Source organism: Melospiza melodia, chromosome 13 (assembly GCF_035770615.1).
Source record: "Melospiza melodia melodia isolate bMelMel2 chromosome 13, bMelMel2.pri, whole genome shotgun sequence".
NCBI lineage: Eukaryota > Metazoa > Chordata > Aves > Passeriformes > Passerellidae > Melospiza > Melospiza melodia.
The window spans coordinates 11733408-11756361 of NC_086206.1; the positions used below are offsets into that span (position 1 = coordinate 11733408).

General features: G+C 42.7%; 1 protein-coding gene and 1 long non-coding RNA gene across 3 annotated transcripts in view; one reads left to right on the forward strand and one right to left on the reverse strand.

The window, feature by feature from the left end:
* The window catches only part of TOX3 (TOX high mobility group box family member 3), a 73442-nt gene extending 57209 nt beyond the window's left edge, over positions 1-16233 (reverse strand). For both annotated transcript variants that reach the window (XM_063167775.1, XM_063167774.1), the window contains exon 1: positions 15695-16233. In XM_063167775.1, the coding sequence (XP_063023845.1) occupies positions 15695-15796 (102 nt within the window). In that variant the 5' untranslated portion in view covers positions 15797-16233. The remainder of the gene's footprint in view (positions 1-15694) is intronic.
* Positions 16234-16432: 199 nt separating this feature from the next.
* Positions 16433-19188, forward strand: LOC134424200 (uncharacterized). Its single transcript, XR_010029362.1, has 2 exons — positions 16433-16504; positions 16753-19188. It is a non-coding gene; the product is annotated as an uncharacterized LOC134424200 (long non-coding RNA).
* The last annotated feature ends 3766 nt before the right edge of the window (positions 19189-22954 follow it).

Below are 22954 nucleotides of genomic sequence, written 5' to 3' on the forward strand. Positions count from 1 at the left end.
ATGTATGATTTTAAAGTTCAGCACATTCCCTATTCCTCTCACACATGGGCACTTTCGTCAGTTCATGCAACCAAGCACCTGGCACCAGCTACAGAGGAAGAAGAAATGTAGAATACAGTAATTAACATCTACTAAAGTTAAAAGCTTCCTCCAGAAACCTTCATCCAAGAATGCTGTGCACAATAAAGTTTTATTTTCTAGGAAAACTACTTTACATCTCCAAATTTGTGCTGCTACTGTGATTTGTTTTTCTGTGTATCAAAAGCAACAGGGTTTCTAGGAAATTCTGATGTTTGAACAACCTTCCTTTAGATGAATTTCTCTAAAGAGTACTATAGAGAATAAAAACTGAATTATCATGTGGATGGAATTCTGAAGCAGGAAAGAAGAAACTCTAAAACTTTATTATAGAAGCAACAGCCGAGTCACATATATGAAAAGCTAACGGGTACCAGCGACACCTATTCCAGATTGGAGTTTCAAATAAAGTCTTTACACGCTTTTTTCCTACACTGTAACCACTGCCAAACCAAACTGATGGGCTCCATTTTAGAAATCCCTTACAGCAAGGTTACATGGAACTAAGCAAAAATTGCTTGTTTTAGGATGAGTTAATATGCATCTACAAAGGCAGGGGGATCCAGGCAGCTGCATCAAATCACCATGGTCTGACAGGTCACAGTGACCAGCTCACTGCCCCTGGAGAGCCAACTCCTCCCACCAGAGCAGAGATGGCTATCCTGGATGGTTATCCTGGATGGTTATCATCCCAGCAGAGCAGAGATGGTTATCCTGGATGGCTATCCTGGATGGTTACCATCCCAGCAGAACAGGGATGGCTATCCTGGATGGTTATCATCCCAGCAGAGCAGAGATGGTTATCCTGGATAGTTATCCTGGATGGTTATCCCAGCAGAGCAGAGATGGTTATCCTGGATGTGGAACAAGTGTTTCATTCTCCCACTGCAGGGCCCTGCCAAGCAGAGGCTGAGGCAGTGCCACCCTTCCAGACCTGTTTTTCTACAACAGTGCAAGGAGCATCAAATTGATCTTTGCTGCCTATTCACCTTGTGCAGCCCTAGGAAGGAACATCAGGAGATCTCTAATCTGAGCTCTGCTCAAATTACAGCCACACCAAACTGAGGAACTTCTTGCTTGGGGCTTTTCCTCATTCTGGTCTTAAGAACCATCAAAGATTTCGGACAACCTCTTCCAATACTCCGTTATCCTCAAAGTGATTTTTTCCTCCTTTCATCCAGCCTGAAACTCTCATTTCAGCTTGTGCCTGTTACCACTCTACCTCCAACCATGAACCCTTGTGCAGAGCCTGCCCCATCTCCTCACAGGTGCAGGGGATGCTGCCAAGTCCCCTGAAGTCTCTCCTTTCCCAGGCTAGTCCAGCCCTGGTCCCTGAGCCCCTGCTCACACTGGGCAAGTGTGCCAGGTACTGGCCACTGTGCAGGCTCTCACTGCAGGTTTTTCTGTTTCTGTCCACCACTGGTCCTTGCTGAGATGTGCTTCCCTGCCAGCCAGACCCCAGCCTGTATCTCTCAAACCAGTACCCCAAAATCAGTCTTTGATGCATTAGGTCAATGATGAACGCTTTGTTATCAAGCTTCAGGGGTCTGGGATGCTACAAAAGCCCCAGGTATTCCCTTTTCTAAAGTCCACTTAAGAAGAAAAATAATCTTTCTTTCAACTAGATAAAACACTTCATTACCCATTCTGATGCACAAGCATAAACAAATAAAATCCCACTGTTAGTACTTAGCAGCCAAAATAGGAAGAATAATTACTTCAGACAATTGAGGTTTTGAAGAAAACTTTTATATCAGCTACAGTCACCTGCTTTAAAGTTTACCTTTCAAGTATTTCAACCTACTCTTCAAAAAAAGACAAAGTTAGAATCTTATTGAAAAAAAATCTACACTGGTTTTTAATCACATTTTAATAGCACAAAATTAATATAATTGTCTTGGGACATATTAAGAATTAGCAGCAATGAAATTTGACAATAAGATTTTTGCAATTAAACTGCCTTATAACCAAGCAGCACATCTTCACACTGTATTTCAGAGCTCAGTAATTCCCACAAAATCATGCTGCAAATGCAAATAATCAGCTACCTAAACATGAGGCTACCAGTGTTCAGAAGGAGCCATCTAATTCTTAAAACCTCAGAACTATCAGATATTTACTACTGTTAAATTTTTCTGAACTTCTGAGATTAATCTACAGGTTTTTGAGTCTGAAACACAAAACCAGTTCAGTCAAATGATCCCTTCCAAAAACATCAGTGTGTCACACATCCAGTGCTGTGAATGAGAGGCTTTCAAAGAGATCTGAGATCTACCAGGTCTTTGTGCCACACACTTGGGCTCTCTCTGCTGGAAACAATAACTAAACTGATTCCACTCCAGCTGAAGAATTCTCAAGATGCTGTTTGTTGACATACAACTTCTGCAGCTTCACCCTTATTTCATGTGATTTTTCAAAGAAAATTACTTGGATGAAGTTTCAATTTTATATACTCCAACCAGAGGACCATTTCAAGAAGCCAACAGATAATCTTTGTTTAAAAAGAACAAACACACTGCCCACATTTTTCTATCATGTAACAGGCCTGGAAAAGGACATACAGGGAACAAAATTATTACATCAATTAGAAAGATATGATGTTTATAATAATGATGGCAATAGAGGACAGTAGAAATTTCCTAAAAGAGTAGATAAATAAGTATGCTGTTAGTTTTTTTGTGCACTGGACTAAAAATATAATTCAAATGAACACCACAGGATCCAGCACAAAGCATATTTCCTGGGAGTGCTGCGTTCTCAAAACCTGAGGCAGCTACCAGTTAGCAGAGCATGGAGGTGAGGAAGCAGATGATTACCTGATGTGCACTTGCAAAACACCCACATCCAGACAAACTATCCAATGATTTAGTACCACACTTCTAGAGATTGTCAAGGCTCCAGATGTGGAACATTCCACCACCTCAGATGCTTAAAGGCCTTTCCCTTTCTACTCATCACCACCAAGGAAAAGCTCACCACTTCTGAAGGAAGAATTGGATAGCCTCTGTACGTTCATTAAGAGATACAAGATAACTACCCACCATCTATAAATCTCATTTCTAATTGTTTTCCCTTATATAATTAGACTTCGGACATGAATTTTCTTTACTAGCTGTTATGCAATACTCCAAAGTTGTTATTAAGTGTGTAAGTAACTATCACATCTGTGTGGCCCTGTCCAGTCTCACAGACTCCCTCTAAGACTCACAGAGTGCATAACACAAATTCAGTATCACATATTTAGGAATGTAAATTGAAACGTAAAAGAACAACATAAAACAAGATCAAAAGTACGGCCACCCCCTGGCCTGTGCTTCACCCATCCAGATGACATTTAGCATCAACCCTGAGCATCATCCTTAAAAGTGATTAGTGCTCCTTCCCTATGCAAGGGCTGCCTCAGCAGCTCAGCCCTCTGGAGAGAAAGGCTTTCCTCTCCTTCTCAATCTAAGCCAGGGTTTACACAGCCATGCTTGTAACAACACTCCTTTCTTCCTCACCCTGCATTTTCCATTATTACTGTTAGGCCATAGATACTGTCTCTTACATTTTCTTCTTGTAAGAAAAACAAATTCTCCAGTATAAGGCACTTATTTAAAAAAAAACAACTCTAAACTTTTCTGCCAGACCTGCAATTTTGTGTGTCAGTTCTCTCATGGTTCAGACATGAAGACTATCTACACCTTCTCCGCTGAATGTAGCATTTTCCTTCATTTTTGTTTGGTATCTAAGCCAGAGAAAACATAAAAATCATTCATTTATTTAGTAAAAGTACAGACAAAACCAGTGAAATGTGTTGGTTCTGGTGAGGATGAGAGGCCCAGCAGAAGAGGTGTTTCCCACCAGCCAGAGCCAGCACTGACCAACACCGCAGCCGGTCCTCACATAACATAGCAGCGGCAGCACTGACTCCTTTGTCTTGCCAGCAGGTACAAAGAACTGCCTTTATTCTTTTAGGAAATGAGTGGTCCAGTGCCCAAAAACCACTATTTCAAAATACACCCTCTGAGCTGAATTTTTCCCAGCAAGTTCATGAAGCTCAATTCAAAAGCAGATACAACTCTTGTTTAAAGAGAGTACATTCCTATGCGAAGAGCAGAATTGCACCCTTTCCTTTTGAATCCACAGAAGATTTTCTTACAAAGTAAGGATGAAAAAGAAAAAGCTGAATATGTTTTAAATCAGTTCTTACATGAAGTTCAGTTTGTCTCATTGATTGATTATTTTTTTTAAGATAAACATAAATCAGCTTCACAGGGAAAACTTCAGTAGCTGGGATCAATAAGCAACTGGCCTTGCTCTAGCATACATACTGAGATTCATCATCTAAAATCTTCTTATTTCTTATTTCTGCATTCAAAGACCCCTGGATACTTGAGTTTTGGGGAAAAAAGCTGCAGATACAAGCTCCTTTGTTTGGGTGCCATAAACAAACTGAACCAAGAAGCAAAGATGAGCTTGGCCTCTTTCTTTTGATCAAATAAGAAGCAAAGATCAGTTCTTTAAAATCTAGGGAAAATTTTTTAATGAGAATAACAGGTATTTTTACCCTCTTCTATTCCTGCTTCTTGCCAACAAAAGAAAGAAGTTTAAGAACTCAGAGAGACTGAAAACACTTGATCCTCCAATTGTAAATATTTAGCAGTGTTCCCAAGGCACTACTCCCTCTTTGTCCCTAAGGTGTTTCACATCCCTTTTTCTATCCTTTTAAATCAACAAATGGCCATTTCCTTTGGCAACAGATAATGCAAAGACTGCTTCCTACCACAGAAGTGTGGAAGATAAAGCAAAACTCAAAGAACAAGCAAAATAAGAAGAATTGGGGGAAAAAAAAATCATTAAAAAGAAGAAGACCAAAGATTTCTCACTGTTAAAATTCTGTGTCAGATGGGTGGTGCACTGGTTGTACTCACTGCAGCTGCAAAGTATCAATCTGATTTCATGAGCCTGAAGGTGCAGAATAACTTTCCTCCATGGATATTGTCCCTTCTGCTTTCACATTTATTTTAAAAGAAAAAAGGTTACATCTGGGGGACCAGAAAGGAAAATGTATCCTTTGTATCAGATCTCACCCACACAGAGAATAAATGAAACTCACAAGATCTACAAATGCTTTATTTAGTCTAGAAGTATATGGATAGATACTTTTACTATTATGATTTCTAGACTTTATCCTTTCATATGCATTTAAAATACTCCATTGACGTCATGGTATTTTAATGGAGTCCTTTTTGAGTCACAGAAACACTCAGAATGAGGCATAACAACAGTGTTCACCTGCAGTTAGTCATAATAAATCAAGCTTTTTATCACTGTCTCTCACTTATGCCTCATGATGGAATAACCTTAAAAGCTTCTATTTAGAAATAATTCTGCATAAACACACAAATGACAGGGAATATGATGCAGAGTGCACTATAATGGAACTCAGTTAGTTAGCAATCCAAATGTTACAAGCCATCATAAGGAGCCCCATAATCTCCAAAGAAGATCTTTGTATCCCAGTGTAAATATTCTGTGCAGGAGCAAAGGGCCCCTCCCCACATTTCCCAAGCAGTAGAACTGTGTTAGAACTGGTGCAAACCAATACACATTGTCTGAGCTTTAAAAATGTGTGACTGTCCAAGAGTCACGTTTTCAATTTCACATTTATTAGTTGCATGTATTACAAGCAATAGCTGCCAATTTTCTTCACAAAACCCAACACAAACCTCAAAAAAAAACAAACAAACAAATAAAAAACCCCACAAGAACAAAAACCAAAAAACCAAGCCCTTTAATATGTTATCAAGTGAAGAATCAGGATTCTTTTCTGGTATGTAAACTCTCCACCCGACTATTAACAGAAGGGCAAATTCTGAGACCTCTCTTGAAAAACTGCTATTTACTAGAGACAAGAATACAGGAGATAGGCAGCATACTCCTATGATATGTTATCACCAGCAATATATTTGTGCTGATAGAAGTCAAAGCCAATCTTCACCATCCCTACTCAAACACTTTCTAGCAGAGAAGACAGAAAAAGGCTGCTATCCTATCACAAGTTGTTTGCCAACTAAATTTAGAAAAACAGTTTTCTACTTAAACTGGGCAAGCTATAGCTGCAGATTGAAGCAAAATAAACACAGAAGCTCACACTACCATTCTATAGCCGTTTGTTGTGAAGAATTACAGGTAAAAGAGCAAGATTGATCTCTAGGCTGCACACTGGACACACCACACACCTGTGTATGCACAACACCGAAGTGCTGTGTGTTTTCCTGCTTGAGTAGGTATTTCATGAAGATATTTTCCTTTCATATGATCTCTGATTAATCACTCTGAGTCATATTTAGGCCTGTCTTTCACCTAATTCAGTCTGAGCTGCACAAACACCAAGGTTCTGTCCCAGCTGTGGTGGCTCCAAGGATGTCAGGTTTTTGGTATGTGCCATCAGCCAGCCCAAGGCAGAGCCATGATGAGATGAGAAAACCACCCAAGGAATGACAAAGGCCCCCACAAAGCTGATTCCAGGAAGGGAAAATCTCAGAACAAACCATTGTTTCCATCAGCAGGCCAGGGAGAGCAGGGGGCACTGAACCTCAGCACTGCAGCCACCAACACACAGGGATGGCTGACTCAGAGTGCTGGGGCAGACCCAGGTGAGACAACCCTGGGAGCTGAGACTGAGGGCTTGTCACATCCTTGAAACAATTACAGAGGTCACACAATACCCAATGCACCTTACAACATCATCCAAGACCCCAGCACAGAGCTATTACATTAAAAGAGGCTTAGATGGAAGTATGAGAATGAAACAAAGGCACTTCTGCTCTGTCATAAACAGCAGGTAGGTCTCTATCGTGGAAGCAGTGATGCAAGCCACTGTTTAGGAAGCCTGGCTGCCCTGTCTGACATAACATCTGATTTACCACTCCACATACTCTCCTTGGGTCTCAGCTGCACCACCACGGGAGCATAAAGATAGCTCTAAGTAGGATTTAAAAATGTCAGGAGGAATGGACAGCAGAAGCATCTGTTAGATCCTTTTATTTAACAATATCCTGAAATTGCAAATTATTTGGAAGGACAAAATAAATTGATACAAATGACTTCATCTTATCATTTGCAACACAGCAATTGGACACCCTCATAAAACCACAAGGAGAAAGTCACATAGGCATAAACATATTATTTACTCTCATGATTGCTTTGTAGCGCAAATCTATACTAAGCTCTTGTGTTTGCACCTCACAGTGTATTTACATCTATGGTCCAGTGTAGTTTTGAGGTCAGTCTTGTTTTTACTAGAAGTTCTGCTGTGAAAAAGAGCAATGAATGCATCATAAACTTCTGGGGGTTTTACCACATGTATAGAATAGGCTTTTTTAAAATACAACATATTTCAAACTGTATCAAGCAAAACAACAGGAGAAAAAAGAACCATGTTAGTGGTTGGTAGGAAACCACAACTACCAAGATTTTTGCTACCAAAGATAAATAGCACAATAGCCCCATATTTACATGGCCACCACCTATTATAGTCACCATTTCAGCCACGTGCTTTTTAGGAAACCACAAAAGTAACAGCACTAACCTATTAAAGCAAACAAAATGATTATTTTTCCTTGCCTAATAAAATTCTTATTTATTTCAAGAATGCAAATAGAGGACTGTTAATCCCCTATCAGGTAAACAGTTTGCTGATAAAAGTGCAGTTTAACAAAAGCATTTTATTAATAACAAATTCTATTAAGAACAAGTACTGAAATACAGTATCTCAAACCATTCACAAATTCAACTATTTGTGTAAGCCTTACAACCATGAAGAGAGTAGCATAAAAAGAATGGCAGATAAATATGATCTGCTCTGAAAATAAGCTACTCCAACATTCAGCAATTGATTTTCGCATGGTTTTAACACCATTTTCTTATCAAAATTAGACAGTTAATCAATACTGAGGTGTTTAAGTATGTCCTGAACCTACAAACCTTTATATAATTCAGTGACTTTGAATACAGGCATTGTCCCATTGGGATAGAAAAGATGATTCATAAAGCCCATGTTGTTTCCTTCCAAAAAATGCACAAAACCCCCACAACAAAAACAAAAAACAAACAAACAAAGCCCCACCCCAAAACAAAACAAAAAACAAACCTACTTTATTAACCTGGATGTCTAAAACTATTTAGATTTTAGTTCCCATCTAATTTTCCTCATATTAACTGCTCAGAGAATTACAATACTAACTATAACCACATGGAATGCCAAACACAGCAGAGCTTCTCTTGACAAAATTTCTTTAGGAAATCAAAGGGAGAGATGAAGACACTTCGCCTCAAGTGATCTCAGCCATCTGCACATAGACTTCATTTTCCACAAATCCTACCATGCTGGTAATTTTATGTATTTCCAACCTTTTGTTAGGTTCTCCAGTTGATCAGAACTCTTCAGAATATTCACTGTAGAGAAGGAAAATTCAATGCAAATGTATCTGTCTGAGAAATTGCTGCTTTAACACAATGACTTAACATAACCATCACTTACAGATGTGGTAAAGCAGAGCAGGGAAGGGAGGAGATCCCTGTGCTGCTGCCTCTGCAGCTCTCACCCCAGCCAGCAGCTGGGACCTCTGATCCCTCATTTCAGAGGTTACCAGTCCAAGTCCTGCCTTTTTTTTTAACCTATGACACAACCCACTGTTTTCCACGTTATTCTCAGCTCTCACAAGTCTTTGGCCAGGAACAATAACATGTGGCTCTGTGACCCAGACAGTGAGAAGGGCTGTTACTTTAAAACAGTGAAAATAAAACATTGAATGGATAAAAATTTCTCCTGTGAAATACCAAGGTCAGGCCTGATCTAATGAACATGGAGGTAAGGGAAAAATGCTCACACTGAATGGGTCTTCTATGGATGTAAAAACCACTTTGGTACAAGGGATACTTTCAACTTACATTTTTTGAGAATGGATTGCTTTTCTTTCTCTCTTGATATGGTGCTTTTCAACCAAATGTGGCTGCTGGGCAAACTGGTTGTGCAGGAATAAACAGCAAACACTGATGCCAAGAGCTGGAACATGAACTATACAAACAAACTGAAAACTAGATGAACTGTTTGCTTAAAACAGTTTTCAATTATAAACTAACATTGTCTATTTTCAGTAGCACACCTTTGCCAACACAACTCAGTCTGCACCATGGGTCAATCATACTTCCAGCACTCTGCTCATAAGACTCAGTTATTTTTAATGTGATGAAAATAATATTTTCAGTTAATCTGCCCATTACCATGAAGTGAATGAAGAAGTTCATGAAAACATCTGTTTGGATATTCAAGGATACCATGGCAGAAGCAGCTGTGTAATGAAAGTCTCCCCTTTTGGTTTTAATATTTCAGCTGCCCTGTAATGCCTGTGATTTTGAATACATTGTTTCAGGTACAAACAGAGAGAATATATTCAAAACAGGATTTGGACTGTTTTGACACATGCTAACATCAGTGGAAAAGATGTGAAATAGAAATCTTGTTACAAAAATAAAAAATGAATAACGTGGCAGCAAGCATGATCTCATCTAAGTCTTCATCTGAACAGAGCACAGAGGCAAAGACCAGAAGGCTCTTGTGTGACATTGTTATCTAAAGTCCTGATTAGATTTTCACCTCAGAGTTCTCAATTTTGGTAGCAATCATCACAAAGATACTGTGGTGACTGGCACTCTATAAATACATCACACAGACAGGTAACAGTACAGAACACAGCTATCAGATAAGAGTGTGAAGCATTTGAAAATTCAACCCTGCCATTAGGTCTGTATAACAGTACTCAATTTTACAGCAGTGGAAAAGTGATTACAGATAAAGAGGTAGGATTAGTGCTGTACAAATTCTTCTCCTCTTAAATTTGATCATCATCGTCCAGTAGCATTACTTAGGTTTTTGAGGAGTATCAGAATTCAACAAATACACAGGCATGTATTAACTGTAAATTTAATAAAAGCTGCAGCACAAACCACAGGTCACAGTTTGACTGGCCTTGCTTTGTCAGACACTGCACAAAACTGCAACAAATGAATCACACAACTGAGAGCCTCTCCTGAGTATCTGCCAAAGAACAGAGGCTGATATTTCCTGTGCTTCTATTTTATATTTTATTATAAATTTGCAATAACTCATTATAAGGTTAGGCTGGACTGGGGACCTGTCTGTGAAGTACAACGTGGTGTACTATGGGTGGAACTCTGGGACTGTGGTTCTTGTCATCCCAGTGGATTTGGTCAATGTTTCCTCACTCCAGGTGTAAAGTGGAGCTCCACGTCCATGGCACACACACCTCAGAGTTGTGATAGCTACAAAACATCATTGTTTTAAGAACTCCACCCACTAATGATTTCCATACATAACTTAAGTACTCTAAATATCTCCTCAGCATTGCGTTCAAACTCTTCATGGATTACTGGATTATTGCAAGCATCTCACTGATCTGGCTGTAACCCACTGTAATGAAAACACCTAAAAAATATTTCTAAAAACTGACTTCTACAAAGTATATTTTTTTTATACAATCAACTCTCAACCAGAAAATGGTACATTCAGTATAGGAGCTGCATTATGTGAGCAACAGAAGAACTGTACACTGCACAGTCCAGTCAGTGTCCCCATTACAGGTGTTCATTCTGAGCACCACAGGTTCCTGCCCAGCTGTGGCACACAGGGGTTCCTGTTTCACAGCCAGCTCTCAGCTATGGCAGAAAACCTCAGGGGTGACTCTGCCGGCAAAGCAGCATAATGCAAGGTGGGGTGATGATACAAATTGTAATTTTCATTCTGGTGGACATACTCATGTGACCATTTCACTTCCTCTTCCAGGGACTAGGAATTCTATGTCCAACAATTTTAGTGCTGGACTGGACAGACAAATATTTTGGGAATTCTTTTGCTCCCTAGCAGTAGTTGCCTACACAGCCGTGAGGTTTTGAGATTTCCAAGGCAGGAGCTGGCTGTTCTGGGAAAGAAGCAGTTGAGCACACTTGCCACGTGTGCCAGATGATCAGTGGAAAATTCTGGTGATAAAATATCATTTACTGAGTTGACACTGAACAGAAAGCTCCCAATCCCCTGCCTAAGCTGTCTCCAACACGACCTGTATTTGTGTCTGTGCTACACACCTCTCATTTGTGGGAGCTGCCTGGTGCTTTGTGGCCCTGTGCCACCAGCTGGGGCCACCTCTGCCATGGCCAGGCTGTGGACACACACACAGGAGCTCAGCACAGAGCAGCAGAGCAGAGCCCAGATGTAAACAGGCATATCTGCAGGGCAGCTGATGGGTGAGCATGGAGCTTTCCATCTTAGCAACATACATGCACCCATTGTCTCCCACCATCTGCTGCAGGAGAGGAAAACCTATGCATATAGAGCCACACTAAATTTGCAAGAAGAGTAGTTTTAAATTATTTGCATAACTGTAATCCACTTTTTCCTAACAACACACTAATAGGAATGACTTAGAGCCCCAGTTTAGCTGCTACTAAACTACTGCTGTCTTTGCTTTACCTCTGGAAGAACAAGATAAACTTCCTGAGCTTCCTTTGTAAAATGAAAAATATTTCAGCCAAAAACATCAAGCTCTGACAATCTCATATGTATGGTAGTGCCTAAATTAAGGTATGTGTGTTTGAAATTTGTATCCTTCAAGGACAATCTGTGTAGTAGAGATAAACGTTATAAAATGCAGGCAGTTAAATAATGAAGTAAGGATTCTGGAATTTAATATGATAACTCAAGCACTGAGCTGTATGTATTTAGGTTTTGGAGTTTTCACTTTTTCCAAATGGCATTATAAGAATTACAGCTCCTTAAAAAAAAAAAAAAAAAACCAAAAAAACCCCAAAAACACATGTATATGCCAGGATGAATACTAGTTTCCTAAATATTTTTAGTACAAGACATATAATTTACTCAATAAGTGAAAAAGTTTGTTTAGAAAAGCTACTCAACTGTACTGAATGTCCAAAATCATTCTCCATCTGCAGAACCATAAAAGGGCTCAAAACAGAAGCAGAATGTTTTACAACAGCTGGTCTCTTTCAACTTTCTGTAATTTTTATAGCTCCTTTTTGGTGAATTTTTTTTTTTAGTATACTGCAGCAGGATTCTTCTAGAAGCAGGCAAACCATGGTTTCACTTGTGCAATTCCATGGAGCAGAAGTGGATCCCTGTTATCCTGAACCAGGCACACACACGCAGGGTCAAGTAATGCACTCTCACATCAGGGCTGAAAAGTTATCAAATATGGCCCTGATCCAGCAAAGCACTTAAGCACATGCTTTACTTTAAACATGTAAGTAATCCTATTAGAGCAAATGAGATTCAGCATAAACCACTGGACTGAATCTCAGAATACCTTGGTTGTGGCCCTGATTATGTCAGTGACCGACTGGGTAACCTTGGACAAATCACTGCACTTCTGTGCCCCTGTTTCCTCTTCTGCCCTCTCCATGTGCATGCCATGCTGCACCACCTCCCCAAAAGAGTCCCAATGGATCTCCCAGGAACTGCTGCACTGCCAGTGGTGGCAGGATTGTGGATGTACACCAGTCCATCTCAAACACCTGTCTTGCACTCAAGGCTAACTCTTCCCCAAAACACCCCAAGATGACATCCCTCACCCCTAGGTCTTCTTATCCCTCACCCTCAGGTCTTCTTATCCAGTCCTGAGCACCAATTTCAAAGCACAACGTTGCACTTAGAAAGCAGCTGGGGTGGAATCCAGCCAAGGCTATCTGCACAAGGCCAGCACAGCTCCTCAGCATGCCTGGCTCCAAACCCAGGGCTCAGGATTCAGCTCCCCTCCCATCCCTGACCCCTCCTCACAGGGCACCCTGAGATCCCAAGTGCTGTCTGGGGGTTCACGGGTCAGTCTGCCACATTCCTGCCAGTGCTGCATCCACTGAAGGACAAAAACCCTGCAGGCCTGGGAAATTCTGTTTAAAGCAGGCAGGTGGAAGGCAGCACTGTCTCACAGGGTGCAGTGTATTTGCACTAAAAGGTTTTAAATTTGATATTTTTAGACACTATGATGCAAGGTACAATTTTCCACAGGCAGGCCATATGCCATCAACTCTGTCTTAATGATCTTGAGAATATTTTCACATAAATAATTCTGCTTTTGCACATACATACAACCACCTAGTCTGTTTACTCTTGCCATCATGCTGCTTCCCAGCAGTTGTCACAGGCAATGTCACTGTCACAAGGAGAATACGGATTCAGCTCCTAACAATGAAGCAGGCATGGATGAGTGGGCAGGACACTCAAATGAGTTTCAGAAAGACTTGAGGTGAAATACTGTCCCTAGTGAAATCAATAACAGTTCTCACATTTACTTCAGCAGAGTAAATATTTCAGCCCTTTTTTTCAGTGCCTTCTGGTCATCTCAGTACCTAACAGAACAATCATTTATTTTCCTTAGAAACACAGGGAAAAGGACAGAAGACAAGGAAAGCAAAGCAGGGAGGCAAGATATCAAAACAGATGTACTCTCTTTATCAGAATAATTAAAAACCCCACAAATTTACAATGACTCCTATAACCGCAGATTATAAACAATGCAGAAAATGAGATTAGATTAACACAGTTAGGCCTATCCTTTCTAGGAACTCATTCACAAATTCTTCTTCTGTCCTTGAAACACCTGTACACCACGTTGCTGTTTTGCCAGCTGAGCCAATGAAGAGCTCACAGCAACAGCAACACAGTTCTGCGTGTGTCAGCCCGCTCCAGATCAGGCCTTCTGCATACAAAGATATCTATTATAAGGCACAAGCATCATGAGCTGTACTCTGTTAATTAAAATATTTTCTGCTGCGGACTGGAAGCCTGGCCTACGAGGTACTTGCCAAAATTATGTTCAGGAGTACAGCAACTGAAATGTGTTTCTGAATAGGCCAAAAGTTAGTTACTTTTGACTTTTTCTGAATGCACACTGTTCTCTTTGTACAATGATGGGAAATAGAGTTAAAAGGTTATATGTAACTGTGCACTAGCAGCAAGCTAATGGACATGAGAAACTACCGGTATTCACAAGATATTAAAAATTTTGGACGTACAAAGAAATGTAGAAAGCCTACAGAGTAACCTGCACCTGAGCTTGAATTGAGCGCACGCCTTGCACAACACAGCAAAGTCACAGAACAAGTGAAATTTACAGTAAACACGCCGGCTGCCAGCAAGCGCTGCAAGTTTCCAAAATTAGCCGGCTTATCGGCCAGCAGCGGACATTTACGAGGCATTTCGGAGCTCCCGGAGCCCTCGGCAGCGCCCAGAGCAGCGCTGACATTTATTCCATCCCTGCCTCACGCCCTGCGCGCTCCGCTCCGCGCTAACAAAGCGCACAGCGCGGGCGCATGCGCGGGCCCCGCGGCCGGACGGACAGCTGGACACGGGCCGGACAGCTGGACACGGGCCGGACACCGCGCCCCGCCTGCCCGAGGCCAGCGGCAGCGGCGCCGGTGGACATCAGCCCGCAGAGCGACACCCACGGCATCCAGCCAGGCGCGATTGCTCCGGGAGAAAGTTTTCTCCAGCTCCTGAATCTATCTGAACGCCACGTTACTTCTGTCTCTGAATTTCAGCAAAGTTTGTCTCTTCGTTTTGAAAAAAAAAAAACAAAAAAAACAGGATTTAACGCAAGTTCAGGCTTCATGCAGCACCCTTCTTTTCCCCAGCATCTCATACAGCGCCTCACAAAAGGCCCCAGAGGTTGGACAAACATAGCACCAGGAAAAACACAGCGTGAAAGGGATCTTTATGTGCATGTGTGAGGGCCCAGTGCTAATAGCTCAATGTGCTATTGACACATCACAGTGCAAACAGCTAAGGCTTTTTCAAAATAGCGTGAGTCACAGCGTCATTCTCAACTTTGGGTAATTTGTGGTAAATCATCCCCGTATTATTAAAACATATTTCTGTAAATGAAGGTAAGACACTGGGAGATGACTATTGCTTGTAAGGTTTACTCCAAACACTGCACATGCCGCAGAGGTGTGAATAGACAGAAGTGGTACTGCAACTTCTGTGACAGCCCTCGCCAAAGCGGAGCGCTAGTTACCCTCCTGTACCAGCAGCTGATGCACTTTTGGATAATCCTCCCGTTTGGATAATCCTCTAGTTAGGAACCGGCCGTAACAGAGCCGTGCTGAGCCGAGAGAACAGAGCAGAGGGAGGCTCCGTGCTCTCCTCCCAGGGCCGTCCGAGCCCACCGCGCTCTGCCCGACCCGCCGGGAGCCGCCCGGGGAAAGTTCGGCAAGTGCCGAGCCCAACGCGAACGCTGCGCGCCCGGGACGCGCCTTTGTTCGCCGGCCACGGGGAGCAGCATCGCCTCCCCGAGCTCCTCCCGGCTGTCTGCCGCTCGCACCCACTGAGCAGCCCGAGCACCGGCCCGAGGGCACGTTCCCCGGGGCGAGCCCCGCGCCCGGCCCCGCCGACCGCAACTTTGCGGGGCTGCGCATCCTCCGGCCCCGCGGAGAGCGGCGGGCGCACCGCCCCGGGCTCCGCGCATCCCCCAGCCCCGAGCCTCCCGCCCCGACGGAGCCCCGGGCAGCAGCACGAGGAATTAACACCCGCGGGAATAATCACCTTGTTGTAGTTGTAGTAACCCAAACACTGGGCAAAGTCCAGGTTGGAAGGGTCTCCGGGGAGCGCGCTGCCCGCCGCAGCCGGGTAAAATCTTACATCCATGCTGGAGATTTGGTCCACTTGGAGAGACCGCCGGGAGGTTTAATAGATCCACCTTCAAGTGCCTTCCCCGGGGCAGGGGCACGGGCGAAGCGCCGAGGGAGCGGAGCCGCGGGGCGCCGAGCCTGCCCGAGAGCGGGGACCGGGGGGCGGCGGGGACAGCGGGGGAAGAGGCGGCGGAAAAGTGCAGGTAAACAAGGAGGAGAAGAGAGCAGGATGAGAGGAGAGGTGGGCAGCGGACCCCAGGTGGATGGATGCCCGTCCACCTCGGCGGGAGGAGGGGAGGGGAGGGAAGGAGGGAGGGCTGGGGAGAGGGAAGGAGGGAGGGAGGGCTGTTGTTTTTTAAAAGCTCAGTGCCAAGCCACAGGCTTTGCCTCCGCATTCAGGAGCAGCTGCCGTACACAAAGGAGCCACGCGCCCGGCGCGGACGGACTGACGGACGGAGCGGCCGCCCGACAAAGGCGGGGGCACCGTCAGCGCCGGCGGAGCGGGGCACGGCGGGGCCGCGGCCGCCCCGCGCTGCCGGGCAGGGGGCGCCTCGCCCGGGCTCGGTGCAACAGGGCTGCGCTGGGCGGGCGCTGCGGGGCCAAGTGCCGAGCGAGCGGCGCCGCGCTGGCAGCGCTCCCGGCCCGCGCCCCTCCCCGCCCCGCCCGCCGCCGCTCCCCCGCCCGGGCCCTGCCCATGGCTGTCCTCGCTCCGGGAAGGGTCCAGGTGAGTAACTTTCACCGCTTCCACCGGTTTTCCGCCCTTTTTCTGGGGGGGGGGGATAATGCACTTTTATCGATTCACACCGCTGCCTTGCTGCGTCAGGTTGGTAGCAGAAGAAACGAGGTTTTTCTAACGTACTGTCAGGAGCAAGACTTTAAACCTGCCTCGCTTACAGAAAGCTCCTCGCACTCTCAAAGTCTCCGGGTGATGAGTCAAAGCTACCCGCTAATAACCCAAATTTGTTTTGTCAGTCGTAGGCACAGCCCAGCCGTGTCTGCTCCCTTGCACGGAGCTTTGCTGAGCCGAAAATCTGCTCCAGAACTTTTGGAGAAAACACTAAAGCAGCACAAGGCCAGCTAACTTTACAACTTGAGCCGTGCAGACAAGGTGCAAGGAAGAGGAATGGAAACGCCCTGGACGTCAAGGCTCCAGTGACAGGGAGAGGATTGATTTTTGGGTCTAGGGCGGATTCCTGGGCAGTTCTCAGGCCACTGAAAGTGTGCCCCAGATGGAGCTTCCTCCATTCAGCTGCAAAATAGCAATGGTAACATAAGTATACAAGGCTTAACTGTACAACAGCAGCAAGACCTTCTCTGGAGGACAGACATCCTTGGGCCTATGCTCAGTCCCCCTTCTGATGCCTGCCTTGGGAGCTGAGTGCCCCACACTTCATCTCCAGGCATGATTCTTCACTGTCTAAAAACATCGGGAGCAAACTGTAAAACAGTCAACAGCTACATCATGTAGAAAGGAACATCTTCCCAGTTCCATTCCTAGAAATCTTATGTTCAATATTTCTGGTGGCACAAGTAGCTCCTGGTTGCATAGGACATGCCAGATCACCCTTATTCAGGATATTGGCTCTGAAGTATCACACTTTGAAGCGAACATCTATAGCACGGTATTTTGCACTAAGAGCAGAATTAAACATAGCACAGATACATATTTGTATTTCCATAGAGCATTCAGAATTTAACTTCCTAGAAAACTGTGTATAAATGGGTAAATGCCTCGATAGCAAAGATAACAGGCATACACTGTCACATACCTAATCCAATTTCATATTCATTATGGCAACTGTTCTTAACCGAAGGCAAAAGACTGCAAAATGTACTCTGTTACCAGGAGAGGAATGGTTAAGGCACATGCAGCACAGAATATTCACACAGGCGCACCCCATATCAGTGGCAAAAAATTACTTATGCTCCTGAGAGAAACAAATTGTTCAGAAAAAGACAATGAAACTGTTTCAGACTGCAACATCACATCAGAGCATTCCTCCAACACAGTGATGGAAAAGTGGTGGTGTACAGGCACAGCAAACATCTTTCAACTGAGGCTGAAAGTAAAAGTAGAATTCTACCCAAGTGCATGTTATATTAAACAGATTCTTAGGTGTAGGAACAGATCATTGCCCTCAAGTTCTGGACTGCTCTGCTCTATGAACACAGCTATCCCCCCCCTGCCTAGCTCTGGGTCCCTGCACTTCTCATGAAACCTGAAAGCACATTTCCACTGAGATCAGAGGAAGCCCACACGAGTGAGGAATGAACAGCAAGTGATCCCCAGCCCGGCTTTGGTCCTGCTGCCACACTGCAAGCAGGCACTGCAGGGCTGCAGAGCTGCGATCATGGCCCTGGCACTGCCCAGCCCAGCTCTCCTGCGCCCTGCTGGAGCAGCAGCCTCTGCTGCAGGCTGGCTGCAGGTGGGAGGCACGGCCGCTGCTCCAGCAGCCACTGCACTGCTTGGGAGACTTGGGGTCAGCACATGAGCAAATAATGGTGATGGAAATAGCAGTGATTTTAAGTATTCTGCTGCTTGCAACACAGTTCCTTCTGAAAGTAATACCCACAACAGTAATACCTCAAAATACTCTGTTTTGACATCACTGGCTCAGAAAGTTAATGTAAATTGGAACAGACTCAGTCAGCATTAAAAAAAAAAAGTAATTAAAAAAACCCCCTCAAGCTAGGCAAAACACCCCCAAAGTATTATTTGGTGAAAAGTTTTGAAATACTCTTTGTTTATACTATCGTGAAAATAAAGCAGAACTTCAATATTTTCAACAATAAAATAATTACAATTCCTGAGTACAAGCTACTCTTGTCACTCCTACCTAAAGCCCAAAGTAAGTCTTTTGCAGAACTAGTATGACTGCAGTGAAATGAATTAATGTTCTAAAGAAAAGCAAAAGAGAAACTGGCATATATATGCCAATTTATTTTTCTTTTTAAATAAAATATTATGGTTTATGTGATACTGTACCAGAGAGAATTGTACTAAAAAAGAAACTAAAGAATTAGGCAAGTGTATGTTTTTCTTTCTCAACGCCTCTTCAATGTCGTGCATTAAATAAGTAAACTTGAGTAATCTCTGCTATACTTTTAGTGCATATACATGACGTCATTATGTGTTTTTTTATTACAATGCATTTATCTCAGGAGTACCTTAAAGATGAAAAGTGAGCCAAAGTATTTATAACCTTCTGTACATGATGCTTGAAAGGAGTCCAACAAATTCTTCTCTCAAGCCATTCTCTTAAAGGTCCTTCAGTAAAATTATGGCTTTGAAAGTCTACTTTTGAATCGTTTTTTCTTTCAGAGTAGATGGAGTATGAAGTATTTGCAATTTTGAGTAAGTTTTCTTTTTTTTCCTGCTGGTTTAATAAAAGCAAGTATCTATCTACAGTAAGTGGAGTACTCCAGTAATTTCCCTGGTCCTGGGTAGCCTGAATTTCAAAGAAACTTTTCTAAAAGCCTTGTTTCATAAAGGTTTGAATGTATGCCTACTGATGCCAACAATTATGATTCAGGAAGCACCACAGAAATGGTGACTCTGTTCCATCTTCAGCTATACTTTCTTCTGACTCATCATCACAATTCAATTTTAAAAGCCATTAAGAACACTCAAACTGCTTTTCTGATGTAAGAACAGAAATTGTATTGAGTGAATCAGTCATATACAGACTTGAAAGTGTGCCTGCACAAATTCTCACTGCTGCCCAGAAACCTTTCAACCTGCACAGGTAAATATGAATGTTCCGAGCCTGGATGATTCCCACACAAGCCTCTTGCAACCCTTTTTTTTTTTTTTTTCCCATGCCAGGCCAAACTGCATCCTTAGAGCCTTTGCAAACCCTGTGTCAGTTCAGTAACATGGAAATATTATCTGAGGCCGCACAAGCACTCACCTCAGCAAACCCCCTGTCTCTGACCGCACAGTTCCCTCCCACTGGCAAAGCCTGGGAGGGCAGGAAAGTGAGGGAGAAGGGATGGAAGGGCAGGAAAGAAGTGAGGGACGAGGGATGGGATGAGCCAAGGCTGGACCGAAGCTCTCTGCTCCAGTTTTACAATGCTGAGCCAACATTGCAAAGAGCTGAATTTCACTTGCACCTCTGCCTCCTCCACAGATTTAGGGGAAAGTAGATGGATGTACCCTGGGCAGTGCAGGGGAAAAACACCTAAATTCTCAGGAGGTTCAATAACAGCTTTTACTCACAAACTTTAGAACTCTTAAGTAGAATAAACTTTAAATTTGGCAAATTTTAAAACATCCAGATGAAGTAAGGCACTTTGCAAACTGTTAACTCAGCAAACTTTAACCTATCCAGACACAACAAGGTACTTCCTGGAAATTTTTGGTTCAGCTTTAAGAAGAGGAAGGTAGAAGAAGGAGGAAGAAAGGTAAATATTCATCCTATGACCCACTATTCCTCCAGTCTCCTACACTGTCTTTTGGGTTCTGTAAGAACTGGGAGGAACAAGAGGAAAGGGAGGAGCAGGACATCTCTGCTGTCACCTGTTAACACTGTCTTGGTGCCTTCCCCCCAGAGCACATGTGGAGGATGGAAGGGCACAAAACAAAAAAGGCTGGAATACAGAAGGAGAAAAGAAAGATCACCTAGAAGGTCTGGTTTAGAAAAGAGTCTAAAGCCTCCTGAAATCAATAGAAAATCCCTTTAATTGACTGCAATGAGTTTTGAATGAGACCTATATTCTACTTATCAAGTACAGCTGCTGAGAATCAATAATATTTTGACTAACCTTTCAAAGCAACGACTACACTACTAACTTCTGGCTAAGAAAAAGTACAATTAATAGCATATTAATTCATTAGAATTTATCCCACTGAAGTCCCCTTCTCATCAGGTGGTAGAGTCAGATGGCATTTAGAAGTGATCACACATGCATGAATATCCCATAGTAGTGAGGCAATAAAGAAAATACTTTTGTTCCTAACATTAAGTCAGATCAAATATTCATTGATATCTACATCTCTTAGCAAGTATCTCAAGCAGAGATCAATAAACACTTATTAGTCACTGACTATGTTTCCTGCATTAAAGGAGGGAATTTCAGCCAACACATCAGAGAAGCCAAACAACTGGGGGAGCTGGAGTTTTGTGCTTGCTGCCAGATGATCACTTACCTTCTCATTGTCCCAGTTGCCACACCTAGAGAAATGCAGATCAAAGGATTATTTAAAAACTATAGTGCTTCCTTTAAAATACAAATCATTATTTCAAAATACAAGTATAGATTGTTGCAAGGAGGGAAAAAAATCACAACTGCAAGTTTTTGGTTTGTGAAAATTCTTTCAGGCCCAAATCAGGAAATACATTACTTTGTGAAACTGGGAATAAAATATAATTATTAAACTTTTCAAAGATTTACATTTGCCTATTTGATGCTCCTGTGGGTTGCTGAGGTCTCTTACTTTACCTGAAGTATTTTTCCACCTCAAATCACATACAATATTTCAAATAATATTCTACCAGAAAACCAGATATTTGAGTTGTTTAGAGAGCAGAGGCAACCATCAATACTGTTGAACTATGTTACAGTAAAAAGGTTTCTGCTGCTTTAAAGAAAGTATTCCATAACCTTCCAAAATAACCTGTGTGTAATGGACAATATAGAATTACTTTTTGGCAGAGGGAATATCCTGTTGCTATTGAGTGCAGTGTTACAGTATCCTCACACACTAGTACACAGTTATTGTGGGATAAAGACCACGTTGAAAAACAAACTGATTGCAGCACTGAAAACAGAAAAGGAACTGTCCAGTAATATGAAAATTCACTTCTTTAGGAGAACAATGACTGGAACAGTGTCACTTCTAGATTAGCATTAAAGAATAAAAGTTTTAACTGAAACTAAGAAATTAATGCAGTGTATTCCTTTATTCCAGGGATGTTATTTTAAAGCAAGACAGGAAAACTGGGTTAGAGATGGTGCTGTATATGGTTATATATATATACACACATAGATATATATAATTACATGTACATATATATAATTTGCATCATCTGTTGATATAAAGCTGTGTAGTATGTTTCTGGTTTTCTCCTCCAGCTCTCTCCGCATTCATACATTTGTTGAATTTAAACTGCTGGAACTATTATGAGGGGGGGAAAAAAAGCCACTGGCATCTACATTTTACAGGGAATTTACCAGGACAATGTCTACAGAAAGAAAAAAATGCTCACCACAAGAAATCCAAATTCTTCTCTAAATTTTTCTGTTAGTCTAGAGGAATGTGATAGGCAGAAACTTTCATTTTGCAGTAGAACCAAATCTAATTACGGAAAGAAATATTTTAATAAAAAGTCTTAGTGAGATGTACTTAGTGAGATGTGAAGAGTTTTTCCAGGTGAGAAAGGTTACATTTAATCCTTGTATCTGCAACAAATTCACTCGTGCATGTTTCTCAGTTTTAATTTCATCCAATGTTCTTTTAGCAATGGTTTGAAATATCCACATACGACCTCTGATACATTTCAGGTGCACGCATTGCAATACAAAGCACCCAGAGAAGGATGTGGGGATGTTCCTGGAGTGACCAGTGAAAGGTCTTTCTGCGATTTTGTGAGTTTAATTCAGCACTGCCCATCCCAAGGGCACACTCACCTGCCTGGGGGGAAGGTGAGCAGCAGTGGCTGCCCCAGGGCTGGGCAGTGGCTCTGTCCACCCTCAGTGACCACAAAGCACATCCTTTGTTGGTGGCTGTGGAAGGGATGGGCTTTTGGTCATCTCCTGGAAGCCAGTGAAGGACTTGATGAGACACTGCCGAGGTACAAGGTAAAAGCAGCGTGTAGTTTCACAGTCACGCCTTAAAAACAAAATGAATAATTTAAAAATGCTGCTGTCATCGTGTCCCTTTCAAATGTTACAGTGACTTACCATGGTATTAATGTCACACCATCTACCAGCACAGGCTATAAGATTAAATAATTAGTGACCAATGCTAGGGAATGTGAAGATATTAAAAAAAAAATTAATAATGCTGTAGACATACTGCTTTATTTGGATAGATCAGATCCATACAATAACTGGGAGTAGTCTTCCAAAGGACCCATTAGTTATCCTTTAGGTCTTCTAATTAATGATGTAGTCTTCTGAGAGCATATTAATAACTCTGATATTAATAGCAGCATAATTCTAGCTGAGGATA